Source organism: Globicephala melas, chromosome 16 (assembly GCF_963455315.2).
Source record: "Globicephala melas chromosome 16, mGloMel1.2, whole genome shotgun sequence".
In the NCBI taxonomy this organism is placed as follows: Eukaryota; Metazoa; Chordata; class Mammalia; order Artiodactyla; family Delphinidae; genus Globicephala; species Globicephala melas.
In genome coordinates, this window is record NC_083329.1 from 43,743,762 (window position 1) to 43,762,856 (window position 19,095).

General features: G+C 38.1%; 1 protein-coding gene across 1 annotated transcript; it reads left to right on the forward strand.

Moving 5' to 3' along the window:
• The first annotated feature begins 236 nt into the window (after positions 1-236).
• On the forward strand, positions 237-18,816 carry CISD1 (CDGSH iron sulfur domain 1). The gene is made up of 3 exons (XM_030844091.2): positions 237-399; positions 8,088-8,293; positions 18,398-18,816. Exons 1-3 carry the CDS (start codon positions 375-377, stop codon positions 18,485-18,487), a joined length of 321 nt encoding a protein of 106 aa, XP_030699951.1. The 5' UTR covers positions 237-374; the 3' UTR covers positions 18,488-18,816.
• The last annotated feature ends 279 nt before the right edge of the window (positions 18,817-19,095 follow it).

Here is a 19,095-nt window from a genome sequence, read left to right on the forward strand (position 1 = left end):
GCACACCTGGGAGAGACGTAAAACCTGGTCCGGATTCCTTATTCCAAAGGCCCGTCCGCTGGGCTCCAGGACCGAGCCCCTCAGGATTGCGCAAACTCAGTTGCTACCTCTCTTGGTCTTTTCCTCCTCCCACCTCTTACGGCTGTCAAAAGCCGGACTCAGGACTTCCTAAAGGCCCGGAACGCAGCTTCGCGCATGCTCAGCATCAGCCCGGCTGCTTAATACACACGTGCTTACGGCCTATCGCGGCGCCTGCGCAGTCGCAGCCTGCAGTTCGCCCTTAGGACAGACGTCTGTTTTACCTTGACTCCCGCTGTCCACTCGAGCCGGTCTGTGCTCAGTGTCTTGTGTACATTCTTGCAAGCGACGGCGCCATGAGTATGACTTCCAGCGTACGAGGTGAAGTGGGGCATGGGAGCGGGTGAGGTTGGCGGCCTGCGCACCGGTTGCAGCTCCCTCGGCACCTCTTCGGGCTATTACGGCTGCCCTGCGTTCCCGCCAGTCTCGTAACCTTGAGATGGAGAAGGGCAAGCGCTCCGCGGACCTGCGGACACCTCGGGCCACACGGGGCAAGGGGGCCAGGTCAGGGTATGATCCGGGGCAAAAGTGGCGTGGGGGCCATGCAGGCATCTACCCAGGTCTGGGTAGTCCCCTAACTATACCGCTGCGCTGCTAGCTTTTCTTGTTCTTCCCTGAGATTCCTTTCTGTTGTGTCACAGGGCCTGGAAAAAAAAGGAAAGGTGAAAACAAAAAACAAAAACCCTCTTCCCCCTTCTCCACATTTAAATTACCGTGGAGTGAGAACGTAGATTTCCTGCAGCCCTCAAGCGATGCATGACTAATCACAGCTTAGTTTTGCACATTTTTTAAAGGGAAGGCACCCAATCCGAGGTCTTCAGTTTTCCCAGGGTTTTTTGTTGTTGTTTTTTGTTTTTAATGCCTCTGGCATCTGGACCTCGGTGGCAGTAGTCCAGGAGAGAGGATTGAAAACTGAGCTCATTGAGCCTTCACCTTTCTCAGCCTTGCTTCCCTTGTGCTAGTACCTAGCGTTTGGAAATGTTACTTCACAGAAGGTCCGATTAAAATTAAGAGACTTTCTAGAGCTTCACTTTATAACAATTCTTGGTGGTAGTATAATTAATATAATAGTTTGTACCGCTACGGGATACCTGTGATCTTTGCCCAGGTATAAAATACCACCCTCAAGGTTTGGTTACCTGTAACAGTAGTTAGGTAAAGGTAGATTGTCCAGAAATTAATTTAAAATAGTCTACTTGATTCATTTAGTAAATATTGAGCATCTGGAGTACCAGGTTCTGTAAAAGGTGCCTACTAACTTGGCCCTAATTTTGTAATAGATTCTATAAATTGGAGAATTCCACTTGTTGCGAAAAGTTATCTGTCAGAGTGAGGGTGATAACCCATGACATTTTTAAGTTACTAATGCGGTATATAGGAGGTGATTATTTGCAAAACGTATTTCAAAGGATACTCATCTTTAGACTCCTTTAAATAGAGGCACCTTCGTACATTTAAAATAGGGAGTGATTTTTATTGTAAAAAAAAAATTTTCTGAGGAATAAGACAATTGTGTAAAATAAGATATTCATGTGACTTGAGCCACTGATAATCTTATAGGAAGACAATTTGCACTTGTGTGATATGGGACAAAAGATTCCAAAGTGGTTTTTTTTAATGTGGAGTCATTTTGTATAATTGGGCACTAAACTCTATTTAGGTAGCATACTATTGAAATGTGATATAGGTGAACCCTAAGACTCTTAAGACTATAAGCTAATCTTTCTTGTAATCAAGACAAGTTTGTTATTTTTTTGACCTAATTATATGGGAATCCAAAGGTGACTTTCCCATTATTTTGCCATTTTCTAAGGGATAGGAAATTGCTTCGTCAATTGGGTTATTAGCTTAAACTTTAGGTACTCAACTTTGTTATGAGAACTACTTTTTTCCGGCTGTGTTGGGTCTTCGTTGCTGCATGCGGGCTTTCTTCTAGTTGCAGCGAGCAGGGGCTATTCTTTCACTGCCGTGCATGGGCTTCTCATTGCAGTGGCTTCTCTTGTTGCAGAGCACGGGCTTTAGGTGCGCGGGCTTCAGTAGTTGTAGCACGCGGGCTCAGTAGTTGTGGCTCACGGGCTCTAGATCGCAGGCTCGGTAGTTGTGGCACATGGTCTTAGTTGCACCACAGCATGTGGGATCTTCCCAGACCAGGGCTCGAACCTGTGTCCCCTGCATTGTCAGGCGGATTCTTAACCACTGCGCCACCAGGGAAGCCAAAGAAGTAACTACTTTTTATTTCACCTAAAAGCATAAGGACTGTTGTGAGGACAATGGGCAAGGACCCCAAAGCCTTTGTAAATCACTTCTACCAGTGCTTTCTTCCTCAGATATAGTGGTGTGGCAAGGTAGGGACGGAATATCTGTTTTGTAATGTTTAGATCTCAAATTGTTCTACTCTCAGTATTTAAACCAAACCTGTTCATTCCTATAGATTGAAAATCAATTTAGATCTTTTGATTTGGGGGAAGATGACCATGACTTTTCTCAGTTAAGTAAGTGAATTATATATTTTTTTTATAATTTGTGTGTATATTATATAATGGTATTTGGCAATGGTAAGCACTATATACGTATATGTTAAATAAAAAATGAAAGGGTGTGTATGTGCATGCAGAATTCTTGTTTATGTTCAGGAAAAAAATAATGGGTGGGTTAGAAATAAAATGAATGGAGATCAGGTCAGGACATGAATCTGGGAAAGGCAATGAGGATGAGTGATTGGAATGGTAATCCGAAGATCCCAGTCAGTGAGATGGCTTTTGATGCCCATTTGGTCGATATTACCAAACTTCCTTTTTCCTTATTGAGGTATAATTGACATACTTATACCAAACTTATTTTTTATGTGATACCAAATATTGATTACAGTTTTAGAAACTGTAATAAACATTAAGAAACATTAAGTGCCTTTCACTGCTACAGAGTCCCCGTTCTCTAATGACCCCTCCTCATACCCAATAGATGACCTCTAGGAAGTTTACTAAACTTCTTGCTCCTTAATACCTCCAAGACTCATTGACTCTGCTCTCATCCTTAATCCCTTCCCTTCTATTTGCAAGGAAGAGATTATCTGAGGCTGTTCTCTCTATATCATCCAGATGCCATTTTCTCCTGCTTCCTTAAGCTCTTGCCTCAGTAATGATACCAATTGCTCTTAATTCTTCTGTCCTCTCACAGGGATTTTCTTCTCTTCAGCCCAAAGTCACTCATAATTCACCCTCATTTAAAAAAAAAAGCCAACTAAACCAAATATTTTTAAAGGCCTTCCTTCTTCCTGCTGTCCCCTCAAGTCACTTTTTTCTTCATATTTTGCTTTACCCTCCAGTTACAAAATAGGCATTAGTCTATCTGCCTGTGCTTTATTGTACTTCCCAAACCCTGAGCACTACAATGCTTGTAACCAAAACTAAATTTCATAAGTTCTTATTCTCTGACTGTTATATCGTCTCTTTTTTTGAAACTAATGCATAATTTTCCAATCCATTTAACTTCAACATATAAAAATACTGTTTGGGTTCAATAAATTTATTGAGTCATTTAAAGTAACTATTCAAGGGTTTGTTTTTATCTGAGAAGGAATGTGCAGATCATACTGTGAATAAAGGAGTTAGCTCCTATGGGTTATGAACAAAAAATAATAGGGGCTGTAGATGAAACAAGATTGGCAGTGAGTTGATACTTGTTGGAGCCGGGTGAGGGTAAATGGGAGGTCATTACAGTATTTTCCGTGTATGTCTGAAGGGTTCCATAATGAAGTTTTATTTTTAATCTCAGGAAGTATTGAAATTCCACAGTTTGATACAGTAGGTTAAGATGAGGCCAAAGAGAAGTCATTTGGTGTAAGAGCAATGTGATAGTAGGATGGACAGAGGGAGTTGCAAATTCAGATTAGGAATCTATTATTTCTTTTTACTTAACTAACATTGAACACTTCCTGTGCACCAGGCCTTGAGAGAAAAACGTTACCAGGCACAGCCTACCAATCTAAGGGGGACCTAAGGGAGGCAAAGATTTAAACACAGCTCCCCTCCCCCCCTCCTGAGGTGGAAGGAACATTCTGATTCTATGGCAGTTGACACTGGGTAGGAGAGGACAGTTTGGGGCTACCAAAGGGGCTAAAGGAAAAGAAGCAGGGTGAGATTTCTGTCTTAGGTTAAAGCAAAATGATTTCCCACAGTAAAGAAATGAGTTATAAATACGGGTGTGGGATTTGGGAACAAGTTGATGTTTTCTCTATCTCTGAATAATCCTAAGAGAGAAAACCAAAGATTATACAAAGATTGCCAGGGGAAGAGTAAGAAAGGGAGGGATTATTTAGAAGTGTATTTTTTGTATTTTCTTTATATTGATGTATTCATGGTATTTGTATAGATAGAGAGCATTGTTAAGCAAGGTAGGGGCTTGATCTAACTATAGGAACACTATACCTTGAGAGAGGTGTACAGAAAAGGGAAGTAAGGATAAAGTAGAAGAGGCAAAAATAAGGCTTAGGATATTTCTGGACACCAGTTTTGAAAGAATGTCTGAAAGGTGCCAACTGAAATATCTTTAGAAATTGGGTCTTGATATAGTCCCTTGTTCAACCTGAGATGGTGTCTGTTCTTAATAGGCATGTACACTATCAAGAACTAAATGTTACTTGGGTTTTATTGTTTGTTTACTGTCTTGGGTTTTCAATTCTTTCTCTATTGTAATTGTTGACTTTTGAATCCATCATCATTCTTGTCTATCTCCATATAGTTTCCTTTTCTTTCTTTTCCCTAGAGTTGCCAGTGGCATCCATAGCTTTTTGCCAGAAAAGACTGATTCAGGCTACAGTAATGAAATGATAAAACAGCAACATTTTTCTTACTCTGGGAACTTTTACATTTGTCTCTAATGAGGTTAGAGAATTAGAATTTGGGAATGGGGGAGGGATGGAAATTGTTTTCTTAAGACCTTATCTGACTCTGTGAGTCTAAAAAACTCATTGGAGCAAATGCAAAGCCATTTCCTAGCACACATATGGTGCTATGACATTTATAAAGGTTCATCAGTGACCCTCCTTAGGGGGTAGGGTCACAGAGTGCATGTTTTGATTCCCCACAGGGCAGCCACTCTTGGGTAATATCTCGAGTTAGTTCCCTCTGTGTCAATTATTCTGTCATTTCTTCCACCATCAAAAAAATCCAAGGGAAGTAAAGGTTTTTAAAAAGTCACCATATGGATTCAGTTGGTAGTAATGAGAAAGGAGAATATAAGGATGTTTTGATGGCTGAGAAAGATTCTTCTGGCCTATCATAAGTTTCAGGTAGAAATTCCTATAGGACTTTTTTTTTATATCATGAGACCAATTAATCCTAACCAATTGTAGTTGTTCTTTGGATCTCAGGCCTTTATGTAATATGTAGGCATCATTAAAACAAATCTGATAGAGATTACTTCAAACTTCACCTCAAAAGTAAGGTGTAGGGCTTCCCTGGTGGCGCAGTGGTTGAGAGTCCGCCTGCCGATGCAAGGGACACGGGTTCGTGCCCCGGTCCAGGAAGATCCCACATGCCACGGAGCGGCTGGGCCCGTGAGCCATGGCCACTGAGCCTGCGCGTCCGGAGCCTGTGCTCCGCAACGGGAGAGGCCACAACAGTGAGAGGCCCGCGTACTGCAAAAAAAAAAAAAAAAGGTAAGGTGTAACTAAGATCAACAGCATTTAGGGAATTGTATTATTTCAGTCTTTTGGGATATTTCCCTCTTTTAAGTTTATACTAAGGATTTAACATTCAGCAAACATAATTGAATATATATATGCAAAGCAGTATTTTAGCCCATTTTGTGATAGGTACATTAACTATTCAGAGTGGCTTTCCATTAGCTAAGAAGTAGATTGCTATAACTCCTGACATTTTCTCAAGGGACTTCCATGGTAAAAAATGCATCAGAAAGGAAGATCATGAATCAAGCTAGAAACCAGTAAAGTTTCAGCCCTGCTTGGAGTTGCCACAGAATGATACCATGAAGCAGCACTAAAATTCAAGGCAGGGAATTCTCTGGTGGTCCAGTGGTTAGGACTCCAGCTCCAGGACTGGAGCTTTCACTGCTGTGGGCTCCTGTTCAATCCCTAGTTGAGGGAATAAGATCCTACAAGCTGTGCAGCACAGCCAAAAAAAAAAAAAAGAAAGAATCCTTTACCAATGAGAAAAAATGATGACATTCATAATAAAACAAATTTTAAAAAATAATAAATAAAAATTTAAAAATTCAGGGCAAATCTACACAAGGTGTGTAGTTTAAAGTATCTTTCAATGAAGCCAAAGGTTTGAAGCTATCAAATGACTTATTAACTTTTCTCAGTCATACAGTATCTGGGAAGGGCATAAAGTTAATGTTTATTTTATATAGCAGGGAGGAATAGAACTGTTGTGAGGGCAGGAAAACAAACTAAATTTTTTCATAGAGAAAAATAACTGTGGTTGAAAATAGAATCCAAGGAACATGCTAATTAGGAACACTTGATGAAAACTAAATTATTAAATAAGCTAGAAGAGAAGACCGAGATAAAAGGAACTAAGTGTGAGAGTGGTTGTTCCTTTCCATTAGAGTTTTGTAAGAATGAACTCCAATTTTATGTAAGGAACTATTAGGTTCAATGATTAATCACATTAGTACAATAAGAAATTTGACTCAGTAGTGCAAGTAAGCCATACAGTTAATTATTCATTATATGTTTTTATTTGGTCTTGGAATGTGTTTTTTGTACTTGTCTCTCTAGGGCTTTATTTGATAGTCTGGGAACTTATTTCAAACACTGTGAAGATCTGACTTAGGAAATGCTGGGACGCAGTCCAGTGTGTTTATCCTGACCCCTGTTCAACTTCTTCCTGCAGTCCACTCCATGCTGGGAATAGACAACTCTCCTCTGAGACTGAGGCTAACCAGACTATGCAGAACTCTCTCCTCTCCAGAATTCTCTGGAACTGGGGTAGTTGTTAAGTGCTTGGATTTCTAAGGGATCCTTGAAAAGCTACGTGAACAGAATAAATAGATGGCCTATTAGTCAAGCAAATAATTGCACAGAAAAATGTCATTAAATTTAAAATGAAGTTTGTAGGGAATTCAGATCATCCACTGGTGGATAATGGAAATTTAGAATTTATTAAAGGAGAATCTAACTAATTATATTATGTTTTCTATAAAATTAGTACCTTCTGAGTTTTATTTTAATGAGACACTTTGAAATTAAAAAACAAAAACAAAGCTTTTGAATGACTTGAAGCCCAGAATGCTGGTGGATATATTCCTCTGAATGTTTAATATTAAAGGTTGGTTTTGTTTTATTTGTCCTTTCTTTTTCTTTGGATACCAGTTCTGTTCGTGGTTATGCATTTTTAAATGACTAAAGGACCTACTATTTAAGTGAACTCTGGGACTTCCCTGGCGGTCCAGTGGTTAAGACCCCACTCTTCCACTGCAGAGGCTACAGGTTCAATCCCTTGTCAGGGAACTAAGATCCTGCATGCTTCAGGTGTGGCCAAAAAGAAAAAAAAAAGAACTCTGATGAGTCATTTTGTTAACATAATCACGTCCTGATTTTTAGAGGGATGAGGAGGGTCTTGTTTGTAATCTGAATTTTTATGGTCTTATTAGTAATCTGAATTTTTATATGTATCTTTTTTTTAAAAGCAATAGGTATCTGCAGGCTCACAGGTTATTTTAAATCTATTTATGAACACTTTAAAAAGATTACTAAACTTTGTTTCTTCTCCAATTATAAAATAATTTTTAAGTTTCCCTCTTCTATCTTAACTTAGCTAACAATACTGAATAGAAAATACACAATTGCCTCAGTAAGGGCTGGGGAAGGTTTTAACAAGGCACTACTTCACCAGTGTGTTCTGATCATTTTTTTAATGTTAAACACCTTTGACTGTTGGGATGCTTAGTACTCAAAAACTGGATTTCCTGAACGTTCGTGTTAGATTATTGGTATAGATTTTGGTTTTGATAATCATTCCTGTTTTCCTTCCCTACTCTAGTTGAATGGATTGCAGCGGTTACCATTGCTGCTGGGACAGCTGCAGTTGGTTATCTAGCTTACAAAAGATTTTATGTCAAAGATCATCGCAACAAATCTATGGTAAACCCTCACATCCAGAAAGACAACCCCAAGGTAGTACATGCTTTTGACATGGAGGATTTGGGAGATAAAGCTGTGTACTGCCGTTGTTGGAGGTCCAAGAAGGTAAGAGAAGCAAGTCCTTTATGCCAATGCCGTCTTTAATGCAACATTTCGTTTAAACTATCTGCCACACTGGTACCATCAAATATCAAGATATCCCTTCTCCTTTGCTTCCTTTTTTCTATGGATTCTGTTTTTCTCTGTTTTCTGTGTACTCTTCAGGAATATATTTACTAAGATGTATAACCACCATGCAGTGAAATTGCATCGTACCCTCGTCGAGTTAGGCAAATATAACCACATTCTTGGCCAAAGAAGAGAGAAAAATCCCTTTATTTACGCTTAGAATTTCCTCCCCAAGTGGGTGTTAGCATTCAGTATCCCAGGAAAAGGAGTATGCAGCCTAAATACAAAGAGAAACAGAAGAGGTCATTTTTTTTTCCCTTGAGATTTCAAGCTCCTAGATTCTAGCACAAGTTTTAGAAATATCAAGAGAAACTTTTGGAAAATCACCCCTGAAAATTTCTTACCTGGTACATATGTATTGACCCTATATCCTAAGCTTTTTTTAAGCTGCAGCTCCTATATTTAAATATCCAACACAGGATTTTTTTGTATCTTTATTTTCTTTTGCGAGAATTGCATTTTATCAAGTTCCATCTGGAATTATCTCTGTGATACCTGCAGCTTTTAGATAGCGATGACAGCTGGTGATCTGAAGATGGTAAAATGCTCTCCTAAGGTCATCTTGAAAAGCTTCATACATTGAATAACTTCAGAATTTCTGGTATATTTAGAGAAATATGGTGAAATACTGTGTATACTGCCACTATTAACATTTAAATAAAATGGATTTTACTAAAGATGACACTATAAGGCCTAAGAAAATAGACAATAAAAATGGTGTATCTATTTCTGAAAGCATGTTATGTCAGGGACCTCTTCCCACAGTGGAAAGCCATTATCACAAATCACATATCACAGATAAGGAAGAAGTCACATACCAGGTAACGGAAAGCATATTACTCTAACCCCCTTCTCCGGATACAATTGATACTGTATAATCCAGTGGTGATAGAGTGCTTAGATTATGTCATTGTGTCTGAAAACTGCTTGATGAACATATGGAATATGAACCAAAAATTAATAGTCCCATTACAGAAATTGTTCCTTAAGAAGAGCACTGTTCATTTGGAGTATGGGATTGTTTATAAGTACTAGTGGAGTTGCTAGAAAATAATCCTCAATAATATTCTGTAGACTAGATCTGGTTTGTTTTTTAAAAATTAACACCTATAATAGGTTTCATTCTCTTGTTGCTCACCAAAATATAAAAAGTAATACCTTTAGGAGCTTTCCTGGTGGCACAGTGGTTGAGAGTCCGCCTGCCGATGCGGGGGACACGGGTTCGTGCCCCGGTCTGGGAAGATCCCACATGCCGCGGAGCGGCTGGGCCCGTGAGCCATGGCCGCTGAGCCTGCGCATCCGGAGCCTGTGCTCCGCAACGGGAGAGGCCACAACGGTGAGAGGCCCGCGTACCGCAAAAAAAAAAAAAAAAAAAAAAAAAAAAAAAGTAATACCTTTAGAAATTAAGGCATTTCTGAGTCCGGAGTTGTAATAGTTCTTTAGTCAGTGATCTTAAGTAGTTCATTTAATTTCTATTACTTACATACATGCTTGAGAACAGTTAAATAGTAAAACAGCAGGTATCATAGATGTGTGTAGTAGATGCAGTACGAATGCTTTAAATAAAAGGAAGAGCTTGTTGCACTGTGGGCTAGAATTTTCTGGGAAGGCATAGTGATATATACATGGGAGTTAAACTGCCCCTGGAAAGATTGGTGGCATTGGAATACACTAGCAAGTATTGGGGACTCTTTCTCAGAATCTGTGGGAAAGGACTCATGAGTGAAAGTGTGATCGATGAGGAATCTAGTCTGGTCCTTGCACCTCCCTCCCCGCAGGAATAAGTCCAAATTGAGGAGAGTCTTGAGTACCAGCGTGAGGAATTTGTGCCTCCCAACATGGGGGAGCTTCTTGTCAGGGATTTCAGACATAAAGTTATACTTACACCAGAGTGCTGGCTGTGGGAATGGCGAAGCATGAACAGATACATGAACCATTTTGAGGCAAGGATCAGCCAAATCCAATGACTGATTTGTGCGAAAGATTGTGGGAGGAAGACTAAAGCTCGTGGAAGTATCTTGCTTAAGATAGGATCGTAGGGTTAGAAGAGGTGGTGCCGTCAACGGAAATAAGGAATTCGGGGTGAATGGCTCATTTTCCAGGACACCAATGAGGAGTTCAATTTCAAAGAGTGACACTGAGGTGACATTTGAATGGAAATGTACAGCAGACAGCCTGAAATGTGGGACTAAAGCTGAGACATCAGGGTTGGAGATAGCGATCAGCAAAACTGATGAGTCAAGGGTAGGAATGCAGCAGATCCTTGGTACAGATAAAAATCGAGGGCTAAGTATGAAATCTTGGAGAATTTTCTGCATTTTGTAAAGAGAAGAGCCAAAAAAGGAGATGAAATGGGTCCCAGAGTTAGAAGAAAACTAAGAATATCGTGGCTTCACGGTGGAAAAGGGAAAAGTTCCAAAGAAGGTTTGATTGTGAACATCGGCTTGTGCAAAAGACCAGGAGGTGAATAGACTATTATACTAAGACTGTGGGGTTAAACAATTAGGCAACTGACCTTTTTTTTTTTTTTTTTTTTTGCCGTATGCGGGCCTCTCACTGTTGTGGCCTCTCCCTTTGCGGAGCACAGGCTCCGGACGCGCAGGCTCAGCAGCCATGGCTCATGGGCCCAGCCGCTCCGCAGCATGTGGGATCCTCCCGGACCGGGGCACGAACCCACGTCCCCTGCATCGGCAGGCGGACTCTCAACCACTGCGCCACCAGGGAAGCCCCAGGCAACTGACCTTTTGGTGTCATTTTCACAGAATAATTAGAATAGAAGCTGTGTCCAAATGGATTACAGTATGAATTACTACTAAAGAAATACCTAAATATATTGTATTTCTAAATATATGGCAAAATTTTGGTAAATATGACAGTGAATGGAAAGAAAAAAATATGATGACTGCTTGAGTGAACGCTGAAGCTTACCTTTGAAGCCAAGTAAAGGGCGTTTGCTTTGGTTGGGTGTTTCCAGAGGGTAAAGGGTCAATAAAGCGAATGTGGACTTTTATGGACTAAGATCTCAAGTATTTCAGGAAGAATCACAAATGGACACAGGCCAAGCTAGTGGTTTAAAAGTTTATTAGACTTTATAAGTCAACAGAACGTTCCAGGATTATTCTTTCATCATACTATTTAGAGTTTCCCTTAGGTAGACTTTAAGGAAAGGAATGCGAGACCAGTCATTTTATTTTCAATTTTCTCAATGTCTTCTTTCTTTTTAAGCTTATCTTTCATACCATTATTAATCCTCTTTGCATCTTTGATTTGTCAGTTCTGAATTTTCCCTGAATCTTGGGCACTTTTTATTACCACATGAGGCGATTCAAAGTTCACTTTGAATATCATTCAAATTATTCTCCAGGCATCTTTGGAATCTCCGCACATTCCTGAGGTTCCTAAGGTTGTCACGCAGGTGCCAAGTCACACACTTACATGCCTGTCCACAGAAGGCTTGATACCTTTGATTAGATGGCTATATGGAGTTTATGTTCAGTAATTTTTTCCTCATACACCAGTTGTGTTTCTAATACAACAAAATTTAAACTCCTATCTAAAAAAAAAAATTTATGTATTATATAAACTAATTCAGTTTTAATTCATTATTTTTTTTAATTGAAGTATTGTTGATTTACAGTACTGTGTAAGTTTCAGGTGTACAGCATAGTGATTCAGTTTTGGAGGGGTTTTTTTGCTGATTATATTCCAATATAGGTTATTAAGAGCTATTGGATATAATACTCTGTGCTATACAGTAAATCCTGTTGTTTATCTATTTTATGTGTAGTCCTTTGTATCTGATGATCCCATACTCTTCATTTTGTCCCTCCCCCCTCTTAATTCATTCTTAAGGTACAGTCACGAGTAACCTGTTGTGGGTTTCTAACATTTTGAGCAGTTTTCTCAGACCTAATGAATCAGATCCCTTAGTCAAGTGCAGAAATTACATGTTTTTAACACACTTCGTTCCTCCTCTATTCTCCCTGATTGGTGTGCCCTCTGCTGTTTCAGAAACTGGACTGTTTCATAGTATTTCACAAAAGGGTTGTCCCTAAGTGAAGTGAGAAGGAAAGGAACCAATACAAAGGAAATGATTAAAGCAACTACAGGGAAAGATACTATTTGAGACAGTGGTATGTTGAGAGGGGTGGAAGGAAAGGAGAGTACGAGCATAGATTTCGGACTCAGCCTTAGAAAGAAAGAGATAGTCTTACTTTCGAAACAAGGTGAGGGAACATTGATGTCAGAGGGAAGAGTGTGCAACATGGTCTTACTAGATTCCCAGCCCCCACTCATCTTGGGTAGATTATGGCGTTTGCTAAGTTGTATGGTGGCCATTGGGGAGGCAGGAGAGATTTGAACAAGGACAGCAGGAGAAGGCAGACTAAGAGATAATCAAGAAAGAGAGGAAAGGTGAGCCAGTTCATGCCAGGAGCTCAACTGAAATTGAAATGAAATGTAACTGTGTAGAATAATTTTCTTTCCTTAACAACTTCCGGATTTGAGTTGGGTTTTTTTATTAGTGATGGGTTTGTTTTTGGTGGGTGTGTGTGGGAGTGTGGGTGTGTGTGTATGAGTTATGGAAAGTCTCCACCCTATTAATGGTTAGAAATGGGACTTCCCTGGCTGTCCAGTGGTTCAGACTTCACGCTTCCAATGCAGGGGGCGTGGGTTCGATCCCTGGTTGGGGAACTAAGATCCCATAAGCGGCGCAGCGGGGCCAAAAAAAAAAGAGTGGCACTGACTCCATTTCTTCATAGAAACAATATTCTGATCGTTGGTTACATTGCTTACCCAATCCACACAAAGACAGTCTTGTAGGGCTTCCTTGGTGGCGCAGTGGTTAAGAATCCGCCTGCCAATGCAGGGGACACGGGTTCGAGCCCTGGGCCGGGAAGATCCCACATGCCACGGAGCCACTGAGCCCGTGCGCCACAACTACTGAGTCTGCGCTCCAGAGCCCGCGAGCCACAACTACTGAGCCCATGTGCCACAACTACTGAAGCCCGTGTGCCTAGAGCCCGTGCTCCACAACAAGAGAAGCCACTGCAATGAGAAGCCCGCGCACCACAATGAAGAGCAGCACAGGCTCGCTGTGACTAGAGAAAGCCCACGCGCAACAGCGAAGACCCAACGCAGCCAAACAAATAAAATTTAAATTAAAAAAAAAAAAAGACAGTCTTGTAAAATCTTAATTTTTCTTACATATTTTCCTGCTATATCTACTATCATAGGTCTTACTAAAGTAAGTATATAAGAATGGTATAAAATGTCATATTCTCTTGTTTAGTCTCAAAGATCTCATTGCTTTTATTTTCTTTCTCAACCAAAGCAAGCTTGTTTCTCAGAGCAGTTTATAGTAATGAGCCAAATGGCCCCAGGCAACTTCCTTGGAAAATATAATCCAAACTCTAATTAAAAATACAAAGTTTGGCAAAGGAAGCTTCAAAAAAATTTTTTTTAATTTTTGCAAGTAGAAGAGGTAAGTCAAGGATGAACAGTTATTTATTTCCATCTTGAATCACCCTAAAAACAGAAACATCATAACTTGAGATGTGGGACCATTAAAAAGAAACAAGTTTTGTGCTTTTTATGAAGACCCTGACAAGGTTGCTAGCTTTCCAAGTAGAGAGCAAGGATCTCTAGTGTTTTTTACCCCTAAACATTTATTTCCACCTCTTCTCCACACCCTCTCTTCTCTAGTTTTAAAGGTATTTGGGATTCGTAGTTTTCTAATTGGATTAACAAATATGATAGTATGTTTTCTGGACATACAGGAAATTCAACCAATTTAATTCACAAACTTTTTTCCAGGATTTGTTAATAAACAAAGGTTAACATCTTAGAACAAATGTTAGAATCATCTGAGCTAAACTTTTTTCTCATCAATTTTCTGATTCTTTTATTTTTAAGTATTGATACATGAGCTGAATTAAATATACCCTTTGTGTTTTTTGTAATTTCAGCTCTTGACATTTTTAACACATTTAAAATTTTTAATGAGTTAATAAAATTCACATTTTCATTATATTGTTATTTAATACAAAAACTGCTATACTTCCTAGATTACGTTTGAAAGTATATATCCACCACATGTTTTTTTTCTCCTGTATAGAAAGGTCAAAAATGAAACAAGGCACTTTCTGGAAAAACACAAATATTGTTATATAATTTACCATTTGAATTTTAATGCCAAGTAATTACCATTCATTCATTTATACTGTATATCAGAATCATGAATTAATTTTAATAAATACATTCTACTAACACATACAATGTATTCTTAAGAAATTGCTAATCCTATCTTGAAATAACTCATTTTGGCTCTTGGTTGAAAAAAATGTTTAGTCTTTTCATTAACTTAAAATGAGACATATCTAATGGATAAATATGAGAATGCCTAATCTTCACATGAAGTTTGGGAGATTATTCTGACTAGTGTTAAGTGATATAGGAAGTACTATTAAAAGATATCTGTGCCTCTGAGCAGAATGATTTTGAATACGGAGTTTACATTTTAAAGGCATACAAAGCTTTATGTACTTTAAAGAAGCATGAAAGTTTATTAACAAATAGCCAGGATCTCCTTATTCACTACTTTTTTTTTTAACTTTTATTGGAGTATAGTTGATTTACAATGTTGTGTTAGTTTCAGGTGTATAGCAAGTGAATCAGTTATACATATACCCACTCTTTTTTAGATTCTTTTCCCATATAGGTCATTACAGAGTACTGAGTAGAGTTCCCTGTGCTATACTAGTAGGTCCTTACTAGTTATCTATTTTATATACAGTAGTGTGTATATGTCAATCCCAATATCCCAATGTATCCCTCCCCCCACTCACTACTTTTTAAAGAAATATTTTTAGATTTTTTTTCTTTTAATCCTTTTTTAAAATTTATTTTATTTATTTATTTTTGGCTGCATTGGGTCTTAGTTGCTGCGCGTGGGCTCTCTAGTTGCGGCGAGCGGGAGCCACTCTTCATTGTGGTGCACTGGCTTCTCTTTGCAGTGGCTTCTCTAGTTGCGGAGCACGGGTTCTAGGCGCACAGGCTTCAGTAGTTGTGGCACGTGGGCTCAGTAGCTGTGGCTCGCGGGCTCTAGAGCACAGGCTCAGTAGTTGTGGTGCACAGGCTTAGTTGCACTGCGGCATGTGGAATCTTCCCAGATCAGGGCTCAAACCCGTGTCCCCTGTAATGGCAGGCGGATTCTTAACCACTGCGCCCCCAGGGAAGCCCTAAAGAAGTATTTATTTTTTACTTGTTTACTTTTAAGACCATGATGAAACATGTGAATTTCCATTTTTAGGCAGAACCAGATTATTACAAAATTATATCCTCATTTTAGATGTATGGCTTTCTTATCTTTTGTATATTTCTCTATAGATTTCTCTCCTGTTCTTTATATATGGAGAAAAGTAATTTGAGAAAATATATTAGTTTTCTAGTATTTTCAATGTGAGACTAAAATAAAAATAAAAGGGACTTCCCTGGTGGTCCAGTGGTTAAGCCTTCCAATGCAGGGGGTGCGGGTTCAATCCCTGGCCAGCAAGCTAAGATCCCACATGCCTTGTGGCCAAAAAACCAAAAAAAAAAACCCAAAACAGAAGCAATATGGTAAAAAATTCAATGAAGACTTTAAAAATGGTGCATATGAAAAAAAATCTTGAAAAAAAATAAAAGTTAAATATGCTATTTTAGTAAATTATTTGAGACTTTTTACTTTATGAATATTTCATTTTTCAGAAATGTATTTTATAACCTGTGGGCATAAAACCATACAGTGACGTGTTTTGTGTGTGCTATTTATAAAAATGGAGTTTTTTTACAATGTAAACTTTTATTCTCACTGTAAAATCATCTGTGTTTGTTTATTAAACATGCGTCACTTTGAACTGCTGTTCTTTGCTGTGGGATACATTTCAGTTTGATATTTTATGGGCTGTTTCCTCATCCATGCCAAGAAAACACTGAAAGCTTGGGGTCATGTTTTTGTTGCACAGACTTGTTTTTAATATGAATATACTGTACCATATTTTATTGACAGAAATAATGTAACTTTTATATACATTGAATTTATATTGGCACCCCAAGATAGAATTTATACTTGGAAATATAAGATGTGACGATACCTTGAGTTTTTCTGTAGTTTTTAACTAATTTACCACCTCCCAGAATTATATGCAGATCGTAAAATTAAAATTGAATTTCTTTAACATCAACCCAATATTATTTTAATCTTAGAATAGACAAGTCTCATCAAAGTTTAATATTATGTACCATCATTGTCTAGTTTCAGGTATTGAAAATTATACTTCCTTAATGGAGTAATGGGTGATTTTGCTCTTCAGGCCAGGACTCCTGTTACTTTACTCTTCTAAATAGGCTCAGTTCGTGCCACAGTGTACCTTATACTAAACAGTGAAGCTAGATTCTAAAGTGCAGGTACATTCCAGATACCAAGAATAAAACAAAGATGCTCGCTATCATCATTTGACATGAAATAAAAAATGAAGGGTATAATATAGAAGGAAAAAACAAAATAATATACTGATAATTGTAAAATCCTGAGGAGACACCTAAAACATTGTTGCATTCTTATTTTTATCATTTAACAGTAGGAAGGACATACTTGCAAAAAACAGTGGTATATACACACACACAGACACACACATATATTTATATATATAATATATATCAAGAGTAGTCAGGTATGAAAACATATACCTAATTATAATAACCATAAAACATGTAAGGCAGAAATGATCTTATTAGAAAATGCATAAGACCTGAGGATGAAAAACACAAGAGGAATAAAATAGGACGTGGCCAAAAAATTCTCAAGTTTATCTGGAGGAATAAATAGGTAATAAAGTTAGGTAAAGAATAAATAGGAAAGTTTTAACAAAGAAGAGTAATGTGAAGGAAAACCAGCCCTACCAAATATTGAAGCCAATTTTAAACACAGTGATTATCCCATTATGAATATGATAATATGAATGATGAATATGATAACGGAGAACCTGTAAATAAGCATTTTTATATGTAGAATTCATTTTGATAAATTTATGAATAAAGGTATAACAATTTGGGAAGCAATCACCTCTAATAATATTGAAGCAACAGGATCTTAGAACAGAATTTTGCAAATTGCGCTCTGTAGAACACCGTGATAATGGGTATCAAAGTGAAAGTGTCCATAGTCCGATCAGCTTGGGAAATTTGGGGTTAAAATAGTGTTTTTTATAGCAGAACCTCTTTAAAATAATAATATATGTTGTGACTTAACTGTATATGTTTTTTAAACACAGAATGAAGTTAAATCAGAATATTTTGCAGGACTTCTTAATTTGCAGAGCTCACTCTGGGAAACACTGTGTTAAATATTTAGTTTTTGTCCCTTTTCCTTCAACTGGACACCAAAATGTCTGTGTTTTCTAAAATGTGAAATCTTGGAAAGGAATGGAAATTTATCGCATCTCCAGGAGAAAGAAGTCTCCATGAAGGATGATAAAAAGGGAAATACTTATTTGTATGAAAGAAGAGAAATTAAGGATATGAACAAATAAGCAAAATAAAAAGGGTTGGGTAAAAAATTGCTGCAAAGATGATCAGCAAAAGGATAATGAACAGATTGATTTTAAACAAATGAACTTAGGCTCTTACCAATAGATAGGCCATGGATGTAGTTCACTAGAAAGGAAATATAACTAGTACATAAACATGGAAAAGGTTTTCCACATCCACAATCAAACGTCACAAATGGAAATTCAATTAATGATCTGTGTATTATCCACAAGTCAGTTTCTTCCTCCTCCTTAGTGTGTACACTTTACATATGCTCATTAAGAAAACCTGTAAAAGGTAGCCAAGAAAAATCTATTGAGTTATCATGTCATATGTGAATTAAGCATCACCCCCACTCTGCCAAACGTAATACTGATTTTGCAATTAGACATTTCACATTCTTTCTCTTCCTAGTTCCCACTCTGTGATGGCTCTCACACAAAACACAATGAAGAAACTGGGGACAACGTGGGACCTCTGATCATTAAGAAAAAAGACACTTAAATGGACACTTTTGATGCTGCAGACCAACTTGTTATGATGTTTCCTGATCATTTAATTAGAATGAGTACCACTTGTGTCTAATTCACCTCCCCTGGGTTCTAGATGTGGTATATTGCAAACTACAGCTTTCGTATTCACGGCATTTGCCTTACTTGTTGAACCATCGTGGTGCACATTTGTTGAAACAAAAAAAAAAGGAAAAAGGAAAATCCAGTCTCATGGACTGTGGGTTACTTTGGTCTTGTAAGGATCCGTTTCTTTACATTTAAATATGACATTACAATATAGTTGTATGGCGAAGTTAACGTATTAAATTATTCTCAAAATCATGTCTGTGCAGATTGTACTTGTAATTTCAAAGAAAAATTATCACCATTTAATATTACTTAGTTAACCTAGAAAGTAAATTGGGTGTGATTAAACTACGTTAATCTCTTAATAACAATCTAGGAAAAATCTTTTATGACCTTGGTTTTCTTCTTGAACGTGGTAATGACACTGAGAAAATACAGCTTCTGTGTTTTCAATCAAAATGAACTTTGAATGTTAATTCTGCTTAATCAAAAGTGGGCCAGGTCAATAATAAAGGGACAGTAACTTCTTTGTAT

Excerpts from the sequence above, each read along its gene's own strand:
- CISD1 (XM_030844091.2), top strand. The coding sequence starts at position 375 with ATGAGTATGACTTCCAGCGTACGAG. Across the intron at positions 400-8,087 it reads TATGACTTCCAGCGTACGAG|TTGAATGGATTGCAGCGGTT; the intron begins GTGAAGTGGGGC and ends TCCCTACTCTAG. Across the intron at positions 8,294-18,397 it reads GTTGTTGGAGGTCCAAGAAG|TTCCCACTCTGTGATGGCTC; the intron begins GTAAGAGAAGCA and ends TTCTCTTCCTAG.